At 31.2% G+C, this 14,553-nt stretch overlaps 1 protein-coding gene across 1 annotated transcript; it reads left to right on the plus strand.

Annotated features, from left to right (window-relative positions):
• Nucleotides 1–1,885: 1,885 nt before the first annotated feature.
• Nucleotides 1,886–11,010, plus strand: LOC107940436 (uncharacterized). The gene is made up of 5 exons (XM_016873857.2): nucleotides 1,886–2,004; nucleotides 2,201–2,748; nucleotides 3,056–3,292; nucleotides 4,755–4,781; nucleotides 10,266–11,010. The coding sequence occupies exons 2-5, from the start codon at nucleotides 2,212–2,214 to the stop codon at nucleotides 10,644–10,646; spliced, it is 1,182 nt and encodes a 393-aa protein (XP_016729346.1). The 5' UTR covers nucleotides 1,886–2,004; nucleotides 2,201–2,211; the 3' UTR covers nucleotides 10,647–11,010.
• Nucleotides 11,011–14,553: the final 3,543 nt, after the last annotated feature.

A 14,553-nucleotide genomic window follows, 5' to 3' on the forward strand; every position in this document is an offset into this window, starting at 1 on the left:
CGTAGATTTTACCCCCACTCTGCCCTCGAGTTTACTTGCTAGCTTCAAGTCGTATATATAAAGGTGAATGTATTTGAGACCTCTCTTTATTATAGGAATTTAATTAAATTAGTCTCTTTATTATTCAAAGGATAAATTTAGTTGGACAATTAAAAAAAATTAAATAATGCCGAATTGAAATAATTTTAACTTTAAAAAATGTCATGTAATGAACAAAGTCAATATTTTTAAAGTTTTTATGGTTTTGTAAATAAATTTTTTTTGTTTGAAATCAAGCTTTCAATTGAAAAAGTCAAGATATTTTATATATGGTAAATGGTAACTTGGTTGTGATTTAGACTTATTTGATTTTTTTATTATAGGGATTAAATTGATTTATTTAATAATAAAATGATTAATTTGATCTAATCTTTATAATATAAGAACCGTTCAAGTATTTTAATTTATATATATTTAATTAACTCTAACGGTCACCAGTAGATATTTTTTTATGGAAAGTGGGTGGCTCTTCACTAATTTCTTAATTTGTTTTTATTTTGAGAGTATTTTAAAATAATAAATGATTTCATTAGACGATTTAGGTCCATATTATCTTAAGTTTCATGTTTTTTTTATATACTAAAATTTAATAAAAAAAATCAAACTTTAGTCTCATATTTTAATCATACCAAAGTAATACGAGAATTATCAATAAAACTAAAGTATAATGACAAATTTTAATTTTTATCTAAAGGAGGGCAATTTGTATATTAACCCTATACTTTTAAGATACATGGGGTATGGTCGGTGTTTGGTCCTAAATCTTGACAACTGGTTTTTTATTAGGGGTGACAAAAATCTCAAAACACAGATTTGACCCTACTCGCTTTGTTAGAGTTAGAATTTTTTTTATTGAAATCGGATTTAAGTTGAGTGAAATCTTTTAAAAAATCAGGAAATTAGAATCGAGTTTACGTTAAAGTCTTTTTTTATTCCACTAATACATGTTAATTTTTAGCTTTGCTGGGGAAAAAAGATTTAACTTTTCAAAAAAAAAAGTTAAATTTAAAGTTTTAGTTTCCACATAATAAAAAATTAATTTTTATATATACAATACAGTAACTAATAGCAAGGTTGGAGGAGGGAAATTTTTATTGGGATCTCTTATTAAGCATAAGTTTAAATGGGAGATGCGTTTTGTGTAAAAATAACGGTGATAATAAAATTAGATACTGTAACTATACTATAGTGTAAAACAAAAAATAAACTAAACGCACTATGCTGCACTCAATCACCCATCTAAACTCACGTTAAATTTTAAAATCGGGGCAAATTTTCACTTTTAAACATCGAATTCAGAGTTGAAGTTGAGGTGGGCAAAAATCTGTTTCTTCCGGATCACGTCATTCCTATTGTATCTCAATATATTTATCAAGGTGAGAAATATTTTATTATTTAATTTAATATATTTTTAAACACACAAATTAATTTAGAATTTACACTAGACTAATTATAAAAAAGATAAAAAAAATTATTTTATTTAAAAGATATGTACTTGATTTACTTGCAATTCTTTTTATCTATTTTCAAATAATATATTTAAAGTTGGTTAATTAAGAATGCTATTTTTAAATAATAAATTTAGAATGATTGCTTTAGGTGCTAATTTATCCTTGATTTAAAATTTGTATCCATTTTAAATAAACAATAAAATAAAATTTTATGATTAAAAAATTTAAATAACTATGATTTATTATTATAAATGAATTTATAATCAAATTTGAAAACCCCGCATACTTAGCGGGAACTGGGAGACAATAGTTGTAGAAAAAGTCACGAAGGGCACGTGTCGAAAAAAGGCCTTGGACCTGCCATATAGGTATATATAAAATAAACATACTCGGTCTCGACTCTCGAGCTACTTCAAATTCCTCGAGTTGTCTTTAATGGCATTTCACATAATTCCTTTTAATTGATTTGGTTTCATTCATTTCTTTGCGCAGCCGGCTTTTTTCTTCTCTACCTGTGAGTAACTACTGAATTACTAACTATTTATGTCTTGCTTTGATTTTGCTGCTGAGTTTCCTTTTAATGGTAGATTTTTAGGAAATCTGGTTTCATATCCTTTGGTTTTGTTACTTTCTATCTCTTTCTTTCTATTTTTGTTCTGAATTCAGCAAAATCGTTAGTGTTTCCGCTGATCTGATTTTAATTTCCCCAGATCTGTGAAAGATGACCGACTATGACAGTTCTGATGACGAAATCTTTGCTGATTATTTCCTGAGCAACACCATCCTGGGACCTATTGTAGAAATTCATACGGAGGCATCTAAAGTACAAACTAGCGCGGACGGACTGCTGTTGTCCAGCCTGGAATCTACAAGAAACCTTCGACAGCCTGGGAGGGCGACGCCTGAAGTACAAGGTGGGACGAACGGACTGCCGTTGTCCAGCCTTGATTATACAGGAAACCTTCGACAGCTTGGGAGGGCGACACCTCAAGTAAAAGATGGCGCCAATGGACTGCTGTTTTCGGTCGATGGTAATCAGGCTAACTTGGGCATGAAAAGAGACCTTGAATCAGTCCCCTGTCACTTGTCCGTAGCTGAAGGAGGAGTCACAGAGAAGCAGTGCCGGAGAACCTTTTTTATCGATGAATCATCAACTCTCCAACAACCAGAACCGAAAAGGAAAGAGCTTATTTCGGGAAAAACTATCAAGGAAGGTGCGAAAGTTTTAGTGGATCGGATAGACCGAAGATTAACTAAAGTAAGTCTCTTAATTTAACGTAGTATTTCATATTCAATTCAAATTATTGTTGTGCTTTATACATATATGTTGAAGGTAAAAAATCCCACATTCACTGGATTGGACTCTGCTTTGTAAAGTAAGGGTTATTCTTACCCACTGGATACAATTGTGAGAAGGTCCTGAAGGTAACAATACCTTAAATGGTGCTATAAGTGGGAAGGTAGTATCTTGAATGTAGGTAGTATCTTGAATCGGGTAGTCCGAAAATCCTTGCATTGTCAATGTTTCTAACACTTGTTTTGTGTGTATATTTGGTGACATGAAGACTTATGGGAAGGTATACAAGATGATGGCGATGAAAGCCTCTCAGCTCTACCCACAAGTTTTCGGGTCCCTTGAGCAAATCGAAACACAATGGCCAGTGCTGTCTGGTCTCCAGAAAGTTAAGCAAAATATCAAGGAAATCCTGGAGAATCACAAGGGACGCATATTATCAGAAGCTGAGGCGAAGCAGAAACTGCTTCAAGTAGAAAAGGAGCTCGAACAATTAGATCAACTAGAGGTATGCTAATGTTTACAAATACAATTACTAAGTTCGATTTTATGATCCAAATTTCCAATTTAACTTGGTTTTTCAAGACTTGAACAAAGCAAAGAACCTTGTTGATTGATATGAACTGATATCGTATCATTATTTCTTGCATAAGGTGAACATTTCTCATTTACAAATGACATTATTGTAGTTATAATGTCTGTCCTCTAGACATGGTTTTAGACATAGCAAAAAGCGATGTTCAGGTATTAAGCATATTCATGTCAAACACGGGAATTTTAAACTATTACTTTCAAGTTTTCTCTTATATTTGGATGAAGTTTGGATAGTCATATGCATACCTATGTGTCGGTTGTCACGGACCTGGAGTTTTCCCACACATCCGTGCGGCCTTAGGCAGTTTCTTGGCTTAGTAACGCCTAAGTCAGCCTAACTTCCACCAATAATGGATTCAACCGTAAAAACGCCTAAGTCAGCTCAACTCGCAACAATAAAGGATTCAACAGAATTCCCTTAAAGTTTCCATGAAGAACAGCGGAAGAACGAATTAAGAACGATCTTTGAAAGATGAACAAAAGCAAGAACGCTTGAGAGAAAAGTTTGAGTAAATGCTCTCAATTCTTATTCACAAAGAATAATGAAACAATTCAGGAGTCAGTACAAATGAGGGGGAGGCTCTCTATTTATAGTTGAGCTCCCCCAAAACCGATGGCTACAATTAAAAGCTGTATTCAATTAGGACTCTAACTTTACAGAATTAGAAGCTGTGTACAATTAGAACTTCTAAGACTACTTAGTCCTATCTTCATTATCGGGCCCATCAGGCTTCAATGTGACAGGCCTGTCCAACAGCTCTTTGAATCGGGCCAGTTCTCGTAGGCCAAATGATCCCCATCTGAGCAACAGACCTCCATTGGATGCATTTGGTGCGCTTGTCACGGGCTTTGAACTGCGGTCCGTGACATTGTCGGTCAGTGCATTACTCATTTATAAATCACATCACAATATAATGTTTTCTTCAAGCACTAGACTTTTTTTTAGACCTAGCAACTATTTAGTCGGATCCGAGCTTGGGTGTTAAGTGTCAATTCACGTCTAGTACAAATGTGTTCAATTTTTTTTAAAATTTTTCATATATTTCGAGAAATTTTAATTTGTTTTATTTCAAACTGATGTCCGAACATGAATCAAACATGAATGCTTCAAGAAAAATGAAGAGTTCGAGTGACATAAATTTTCAGTATGATATTGATAAACCTACGATTTAGAATTCTCTCCCATGGCCATTTGCGTTGAAAACAATACATAGTGTTGAAGCTTTCTAAGCTTTGAAAATACTATAAATGGTTGAAGCTATAAACTTGAAAGAAAAAAAATACATATCTTTCCACACATGTCTCAATATCTCAAGTCATTAAACTTGCCCTTGATTACATCTTGATCATTTGTTTATTTTTCTCTTAAATTTCAGGAGTTCAACGGGGAGACGATAGAAAAGGTATGTTATATATGCACATAAATATTTGAAAACTTAAATTTGAAATAATGTAACATAACTTAAGGTTTGTTGGAGAATAAAACGTGAGAAAGATAGAATAATATGTAGGAAAGTTGCTCTCTTATTAATGAATTCTGAATGAGTAAAAAACAAAGAATAAATGCCTATATTTATAGGCTTACATGAAAACTAACTTAAGATAAAAATAGCTAACAAATTATTTAGTCAAACTAGAAAATCTGAAACTACCAAGATACTACCAAGATTTTCTAAACATCCCACCAATATTATTTTGAATTATTCTCAACACTCCCCCTTAATTCAAAGTTGCAGACACCAAGTAAACTTCTAAAATAGCAAAACTTCTCTTTTGATAATGCTTTTGTTAACATATCTGCCAGCTGCTCTTCAGTGTTGCAATATTCCAAAGATATCTCCTCTTTTGCTACCAAATCTCGAATGAAATGATAACGAATATCTATGTGCTTTGTTCTACTATGAAATGTTGGATTCTTTGTCATAGAGATAGTGGATTTATTGTCACAAAATATGGTAGTTGCACATTTCTGCTCTTGTTGGAGATCGATTAACATTCTCCTTAGCCAAATGGCTTGACAAGCTGTTGCAGTTGCTGCTACATATTCAGCCTTTGAGGTTGACAATGCTGTTGTAGCTTGCTTCTTAGAACTCCATGTGATCACCCCAGAACCTAGAGTAAAAACAAATGCTGATACACTTCTTCTATCATCTAGAGAACTTGCCCAATCACTGTCTGTGAACCCACACAATCTGAAATCTAAAGTTTTTGAGTACCATATGCCATACTCCGAAGTTCCAGCAATGTATCGCAAGACTCGTTTTGCTGCTCCATAATGAACCTTTGAAGGTTGCTGCATAAATCTGGAAATAACACCAACAGGAAATGCAATATCGGGTTTAGTGTGAGTCAAATAGATTAAACCTCCAACCAAGCTTCTAAACCTCCTTGCATCTACCATTTCTTCTCCATCCTCTTGCTGCAATTTTTCATTGATATTCATGGGTGTAGCTGCAGGCTTCAATTAAGCATACTAAATTTACTGAGAAGATCCTTGGCATATTTCCTTTGTGAGATAAAAATTCCATCATCAGCTTGATGAATTTCAAGACCGAGGAAATAATGTAATAAACCCATATCGGACATCTCAAATTCATTCATCATTTGAGACTTAAATTCATCAACAAGTAAGTTAGAGGAACTAGTATAAATGATATCATCAACGTAAAGACAAACAATGATGAAATCATTTTTACCTTCCTTTTTCACATACAAGGTGGGCTCGTTCTCACTTCTCATGTACCCTTTCTTCTGAAAATACCCATCGATTTTGTTGTACCATGCTCGAGGGGCCTGCTTCAATCCGTACAACGCCTTTTTCAGCTTGTAAACTTTTGTTTCATTTCCCTTCTCTATGAAACCTTCTGGTTGTGTTACGTAAACTTCCTCTTGTAGATCTCCATTGAGGAACGCTGATTTGACATCAAACTGGTAAACAGGCCATTGTAATTGTGCAGCTATTGCTAGAACAAGCCTCACCGTTTCGAACCGAGCTACTGGAGAGAAAGTTTCTTCGAAATCAATACCATATTGCTGTGCATAACCTTTCGCTACAAGACGAGCTTTGTGCTTTTGGATGCTTCCATCTGCACCGAATTTTGTCTTGAACACCCACTTCAAACCAATTGCATTTTTATCTTCCGGCAAGTCGACCATCTCCCAAGTTCTATTCTTTTCGATGGATTGTATCTCCTCCATCATTGCCTTTTTCCATTCTTCCTTATCAGCAGCTTCTTCATAATATTGAGGATCTGAAACGGCTAGGGCAAATTGGCAGGATGCATAAGTGTCATCAGCATATTTCGGATTTGGCTTTTTGACCCTTGTTGATCTCCTTAGTGGAATTGGCTCGTCAGAAGATTCTTCAAGTGTTGTAGATATTGCTGGTGCAGGCTCCTCCTTTTTATCTATAGAATCTTTGATGGGAAAAGAAATCTCCTATTGTACCTGTTCTACACTCATATCCCAGCTTGCATTTTCATCAAACACTACATCTCTTCTACTTGTAAATTTTCCACTATGAGGGTTATACAATCTATATGCTTTGGATTGAGTACAATAACCAATGAAAATGCATTTTTCAGACTTTTCATCAAGCTTTTTATGAGCATGAGAATTTAATAAAGCGTATGCAACACACCCAAAAATTCTTAAATGACTTACATTAGGTTTCCTACCACACCAAGCTTCATATGGAGTTTTGTTCATGACAGCCCTTGTTGGTGAGAGATTCAGTAGATAGACAGATGTTGCCACAGCTTCCGCCCAAAACTAATTTGAGAGTCCCTTCGCTTGTAACATGCTTCTTGCCATCTCCACAACAGTTCGGTTCTTCCGCTCAGTGACACCGTTCTGCTCAGGAGTGTAAGGAATTGTTAACTCCCTATGGATGCCACTGTCCTCACAAAACATATTAAACTCTTTGGACATGAACTCTCCACCTCGATCTGTGCGAAGAACTTTGATATGGCAGCCACTTTGATTCTCCACCATAACCTTGAATTTCTGGAACTTTTCAAAAGTTTCTGACTTGTTTTCCAAAAAATACACCCAGCTCATGCGACTATAATCATCAGTAAACAGCAAGAAGTAACGGCTCCCACCCAAGAACTCGGTTTGCATAGGACCACATAGATCAGCATGAATTAATTCTAAACATTCAGTAGCTCTCCATGCTTTTCCAACAGGAAATGACTTCCTAGTTTGCTTTCCATAAATGCACCCCTCACATAAATCAAGAGAGACAATTTTCGGTAGTCCAAGAACCATACCTTTATCACTCAGTAATTTCAGGCCTTTAATATTGAGATGACCATACCTCAAATGCCATAGCTTCGAGTCATCCTTTGTACTTGCAGCAAGAACAAAGTTCTCCATGTTTGAAACATCCAACGGAAACATCTTATTTGGTGTCATGTTGACATGGACTCGTTTGCCTGATTTTTTGTTTTTGATGATACATGCATCATCATCAAATACGACAGCATATCCACCAGCCATTAGTTGTCCAACACTCAATAAATTGTATCCTAAATCAGGAACAAACTGAACATTGTCCAACATTTTTCCTTCTCCATGGCTATTAACGATTTCCACAGTGCCTATTCCTTCAACTTGCATCTCCCTTTTGTTTCCAAGTTGCACCTTTAGCTTTTGTGACTCGTCGAGCTCCTTGAATAAGGATTTGGTACCCGTCATGTGATTCGAACAACCGCTGTCCACAAACCACCAATCACTTGACTTATGGTTAGTATCAATACAAGCCATAAAAAGCTTGTTTTCTTCCTCACTTTCTGATGTAAAATTCATTTTTTGATCTTTATACCAACAATCAGCTTTTACATGCCCATATCTATTGCAATGGTAACATTGAATGCCATTTTTTGTGTTACCTTGCTCATTCGATTGCCTTTGTCCATCATACCTTCCTTTGCCTCTGCTTCTGCCATAGCCACCGCTACGACCTCTACGAAATCCTCCTCTTCCTCGTCCTCTATTTGTTGAACGGTTATTGTCACCTTTCACTTGAAATGCCTTCTCTTCACTCTTCTCTTCACTCCTTTCTGCTGATCTATTGATTCTCGCCTCATAAGATTGAAGAGATCCTATCAGTTCATCAACGGAAAGAACTGACAGATCTTTGGACTCTTCTATAGCAGCCACAACATGATCAAATTTTGTCGTTAAGCTTCGCAAGACTTTTGCTACAATTGTCTCGTCTGAAATTTTCTCACCATAGGAGCGCAATTGACCGACTATTGTCCTTGTTCGTGACAAAAAATCAGCAATTGATTCACCATTCTTCATCATTAAGGTCTCAAAATCACGTCGTAGTGATTGTAATTTCACTACTATGACTCTTGAATCACCTTGATATTCTTTCTGCAAGATTGACCATGCTTCATTCGATGTGGTTGCTGCTGCAATTCGAGAGAAAATAGAGTCATGAACTGCTTGCTGGATAAGAACAATGCCTTAGCATCATTTTTCCTGACTTCTTTCAACCTCCTATCTTCTTCTTCATCAGGTTCAAGTATGTCAACGAACCCGTACTCCACCAAGTCCCATAGCTCTTGCGATTTGAGTAATGTCCTCACCTTGATGCTCCACCACTCATATTTCTCACCATTGAAAATGGGTATGAGTGGTTGAGAGGAAGAAAAACCAGCTGATGCCATTCCAAAAACACTCACTCTTTTCTCTCGTGTTTCCCAAAGACCCTAATGGACCCAAACCTCACTTTCACTCAATTGCCTAAAGGATCCAACCTAGCTCCGATGCCAAAATTGTTGGAGAATAAAACGTGAGAAAGATAGAATAATATGTAGGAAAGTTGCTCTCTTATTAATGAATTCTGAATGAGTAAAAAACAAAGAATAAATGCCTATATTTATAGGCTTACATGAAAACTAACTTAAGATAAAAATAGCTAACAAATTATTTAGTCAAACTAGAAAATCTGAAACTACCAAGATACTACCAAGATTTTCTAAACATCCCACCAATATTATTTTGAATTATTCTAAACAAGGTTGTGATCGAGTTGAGCCGAATTCGAATGTTGTTTAAACTCGATTGAACATTTATTTTTAAGCTCGAGCTTGATTTGAGATATAATCGAGTTACTTAAGCTCAAGCTTGATTAAGCTTGTTTACCGATCTTTGTACTCGAGTTTGAGCTTGGCTTGATAATTAAGCTTAAGATTAATAATATATAAATTGGGAGAAATAATGGAATTTAGAAAAAATATGAAAAACTCGATAAGGCTCACGAGTCGTTCGAGTAAAGTATTATTAAGCTTGAATTCAACTCGATCAATAGCTTGAGCTGCTTGAGCTCAGCTTGATAATTATTAAATTGAATTGGAATTTTTTTCGAGTCAACTTGCTAGCATTAATATCTCATTCGCACCCCTATTAACATTACAATAAAATAAATGTAATCCTTTCTCAAATCCATAATATAAATTTATGCGAAGCTTTTTAATAATGAATTTAAAATATCTTTTTTTTTATATTTATTTTCCAAATGCATAATCACACTTCAATCTCAATTTATTTATACATAATCATATACACAACATCACTATTTATAACTTCAAAATCCTTATTTCCAAAAGCTAGCATGGATTGCGCTTTGTTCTTTTTACTAAAAAATAGGTATTTAACCCCTATACATTAAATCAAAGGGTAAATTAATTTTTTTTGTTGAAATTTTTAACAAAATGACAAATTTGCTCTTTGATCTAACTTACATAGACTAATTTGCTTCCTTTTTTTTTAATAAAAAAGATAAAAAGCAATCCCACTTCTAATACAAGAGCCTCCGTGATGTTTTTACCTCGTATCACTGAAATTGACTTTGTTTTTCGTGTTTGTTATTTCAGCTTTATTCTGCATGTTCACAGATGAAAGAAGTTGGTGGAAGTTTGCCAACTCGTGAAGAAATTCAATCTAAATTTAGTGAATTGGAAAAGGAAATTTATGCGAAAGACAACAACAAAGTGGATGTTGAAGACTTCCTTGGCTTACAACAAGCATTAGATAACATTACTGGCTGGGGAAGACTTCCAAATTACCTTGAACCTATTGCGATTCGAATCGAAGAAGCTCGTGGAAAAGCCACTGAAATTTCCCAAATCGGTAGTCAACTTCTGGTCTGCGCAGCAATTAACGAGACGGAAAATTTGCTAGTCAAGGATTTGGACTTGGATAGGTTGAAAAAGTGGGGAGCCACCCTTAATAAGGCCAAAGAACATGGTTTTTAAGTGGGGTTTGCTGATAACCTGTTGGAGTTGAAGTTGCTTACCTACTTTGCTACTCAATTATTGGGTTCTGGAATCCTAATTGGCTGAGCTTTCATGGTTGTGCATCAAAAGGTGTTTTTGCAGTTGCAGCAAAATATTTGGTAAATCAACCTTCCATATAAGCTTCAATTTGGTTTTCATGGACTTTAGTTTCTATATTTACTTCTTCTCTATCTAAAACTTTATGGCTTTCAGTATCTTAACTTGTTTATCTGTATTGCATTCATATATTTTGTTGTGTGTTATGGTTTATCTGAATTGTATTCATATATTTTGTTGTGTTATAATTGTATTTGAGATGCTTTATATTTATATTTTTTGTTTATGGATTTTGAGTCATTGATATATTTTACGTTGCTGTTATTTTTTCAAGATAACACTACCATTGATGTGGAGTTGGATTTATATTTTATCTTTTTTTATTTTAAAAATAAATAAATTAATTTTTATAAGTTAGATTAAATATTAAACTGATCATTTTTTTTAAAAAATTTCATTTCTACTGTTAAAAACTGATCATTAGACGCCAATATAAGATACATATGTCATTGTCTGATTATTCTATCAACTACGTTAGTTTATAACTATATAAATTGATGAATTTTATAATAGAAAGGATTAATTTGTTTTTGATCTAACAAAAAAAACCCTAATAGTGTTTGGTTTAATTTTTATAGTTTTTGATATCTGGAATGTTCTTAAATTTGTATTTGTTTTGTCTATTTTGTTGAGTTATAATTGTATTTAAGATGTCATATTGATCTATTTCGTGTTGATGTGTTATTTTTTCGTTATCTCAGTTGATATTGTATGTATCTAATATTGCTATCTTTCCATATTGAAACCTAAACTTTATCTGATCTAACGAAAAATAACACAATTAAATTTCAACACGTGTTGCATATTTTCTATGATAATTTTTTTTTTCTAAAAGACAATTAAAAATAAAATTGTTTTTATTTATTTATTTTCTTTAATATGTTAAAACCCATTAACCAAACTTCATCTTCCCCAAAACCCAATAAAAACAATTGGTAAAAGAATCTTGAAGGCCCTTGTATTAAAAGTTATATTGAATTTTTATTTTTTTTTACCTAAAATTAAGTAAATTAATCGTTGTATGTTAGATACAAAAAACCGATTTTTATATTAAAAATTCATTTATTTTTATCATTAAAAACTAACGAGAGTGACAAAATAACTCAATGGTTACACGTGGTGTGTCATGTGTATCTCATTCTAATCTATGGAAATTAGTTTTTAACCGTATAAATAGATAAAATTTTTAACAAAACAATCAATTTATTCTTCAATTTAATATATAGTGACTAATTTACCTTTTTCTGTAAAAGGAAACAAAAATTAATCTTAGTCCTAATATCCTTCATAAATACATTTACCAACATAATGAGATTTCACACACAAATTTTTTATTTTTCCCACCTCCTCCTTATTCTCTCCCTTTTAAAACATATAAATGTTTATAATCAATTTTTTTAAAAATATTTTATAAACATTTTTTTAAACATATAAACTTTTATAATCATTTTTGGATTAAACAACTATTTGTGGTCGTAATTTTTTTTTGTTCAACTTAAACTTTGAACTTGGTAATTATTTTCACATTTAAATTTAATTTAGACAAAAAAAATTCAAATTCCAAAATAAAAATAATTATCAAATTCCAATACCAAATTTCACATTAACCCTTTAAAAAAAATAAATATACTTTTTTTTTCATTTCAAGATATAATGGTTAACTAAAGGTATTTATATTTCGAATCTAACTTCATCAGAATAATGTATAAATTATACATAATTGTTCAGATATAAGTCATAATTTATTTTCCAACACTCTTCTTTATTTGTAAATTATTAAATTCATATATATATATATATGTATATATTATCATATTCAATTTTTTTTTCTTTTGTTTAAAACTCATTTTCAAGCTTAATAAATTGGATACACTCTTAAAGACCATTTTACCAATAAAGGCCCATTTCCTACTTTATTTACGGAAATGAGCCATTTTTTTATTATTTATCGGAATGGATCGAAAATACTAAAACGCTCCCTCAAGGACACGTTTCTCTAGAATTTTCTCTTAAAACGCTCCTACGTGGACGCGTTTTAATGTTTTCAGCCCATATCGATAAATAAAAAAAAAGTTTTCCATTTCCGTAAATAAAGTAAGAAATGGGCTTTTATTGGTAAAATGGTCACTCTTAAATTTGGACAAATAACTTAACCTTAACTTCAACTCTTATTGTAGGGATAAATATCAAAATTATATATAAATTTTTATGCAATGTATAATGTCGTACATGAATTTTGATTTTTTTTACTATTTAAATATTTTAAAGTTCATTAAATATTATAAATAATATAAATAACATTTAAAAGTTTTAAAAATGATTAAAATATTGTGAAAATCATTAATTTTTTTTAAAATTGATTAAAAATTGTAACAATTCTTTAACTTGCGAAAACTACAAGATATTTAATTATTTTTTTAAAATATTATTATAATTTTCTTAAAAATGGAAATTAGATTATGCAAAAATAGTAAGAAATTGTCAAATTATTATGCCAAGATAACCTATAAAATGAATTATGACATGGGAGATGATTTTCTTTTTGAAGGTACCAGAGAGAGATGATTAACAATGACCATTTTATTTTAAGGGATATAACAATGATAGATTATACTTGTTTACGAATAAATAATAGATAAATGTTGGCTCAATGCAATCATATTTCGATATTGTATCGGTCTAAAATGATTACTGAATTACTGATCAAAGAAAAAGACAGATAATCACACAATTAATTAATAAAAAACAAATTCTTTTATGAAAATATAAATTATTGACTAATTAATAAAATAATTCACTGTGAACTGAGAAGATATTTAGAATTAACAAGTAGAAAGAAAAAAAATTTAAATTTTATAATTTTTATATTCCTTTCTGAATTTTTATATATTTAATTATTTCATATAATTTTTAATAAATTTTAAATTTAAAAATGATATTTTACAAATTTTTATAAGTTTCTTTTACCATTTTTATAGTAATATTGTTAATTTCAACTAATTTCTTTTCATTTATTATATATTTTTATAGTTTACATGTTCTTTTTCTAGATTTTTATATTTTCTAAAAAAATTATTTCTATTTTTATATTTTATAATTTTTATATATTTTTTGATAAAAAAATCTATATGATTGAGCTCCTAAACCTTAAGGGTTAGTTCTTCATTGCTTAAAAAAAACACTTCTGACTCCAAAAGTACTTTTGAAAGAAAAGTTGTAAAGAACAATCTGTTTTTGGCTAAAATTTTTAGCTTTTCAGAAGTATTTTTCAAAAGCATTTTTGAAAAGAAACTGTAACTTAAAAGAATAAACTAAAAATTTTAGCTTTTCCTCTCTTAAAAGCACTTTTAGTGTTTAATTACTTTTTCGCCCCTTCAATAACATAATATTTTTCTTTTTTTTGTGCTTAATTACAATTGTGTTAAAATCATTAATTAAAAATAAAAAAATATTTTTTATAATATTAATTACAAATATTTAATAGTAATATTTAAATATTTAAAATATAGTTTATATATTCTAATTAAAATTTATAAATAATTAATATTTATTGCTTAAAAATATTTACAATTTATATTTCATATATTAAAATATTAACAACAAGTTATAATAATTTTTTTATATTATTACTAAAATATAATAATATTAACTAATTTAAATAATAAATTTAAATGCATATTTGTTACTTAATAATAACATGTTTAAAATAAACATTTTATTTCTCAAAAGTACTTTTTGACAGCAATACTAAAAACTCAAATTTTAAACC

The sequence above is a fragment of the Gossypium hirsutum genome, chromosome D11, assembly GCF_007990345.1.
Source record: "Gossypium hirsutum isolate 1008001.06 chromosome D11, Gossypium_hirsutum_v2.1, whole genome shotgun sequence".
Lineage (NCBI taxonomy): Eukaryota > Viridiplantae > Streptophyta > Magnoliopsida > Malvales > Malvaceae > Gossypium > Gossypium hirsutum.

What these genes read in the sequence shown, in the direction of transcription:
- LOC107940436 (XM_016873857.2), top strand. Translation starts at nt 2,212, where the DNA reads ATGACCGACTATGACAGTTCTGATGACGAAATCTTTGCTGATTATTTC. An exon ending in TAGACCGAAGATTAACTAAA is followed by an intron (nt 2,749 to 3,055) that starts GTAAGTCTCTTA and finishes GGTGACATGAAG; the next exon opens with ACTTATGGGAAGGTATACAA. An exon ending in ACGGGGAGACGATAGAAAAG is followed by an intron (nt 4,782 to 10,265) that starts GTATGTTATATA and finishes TTGTTATTTCAG; the next exon opens with CTTTATTCTGCATGTTCACA.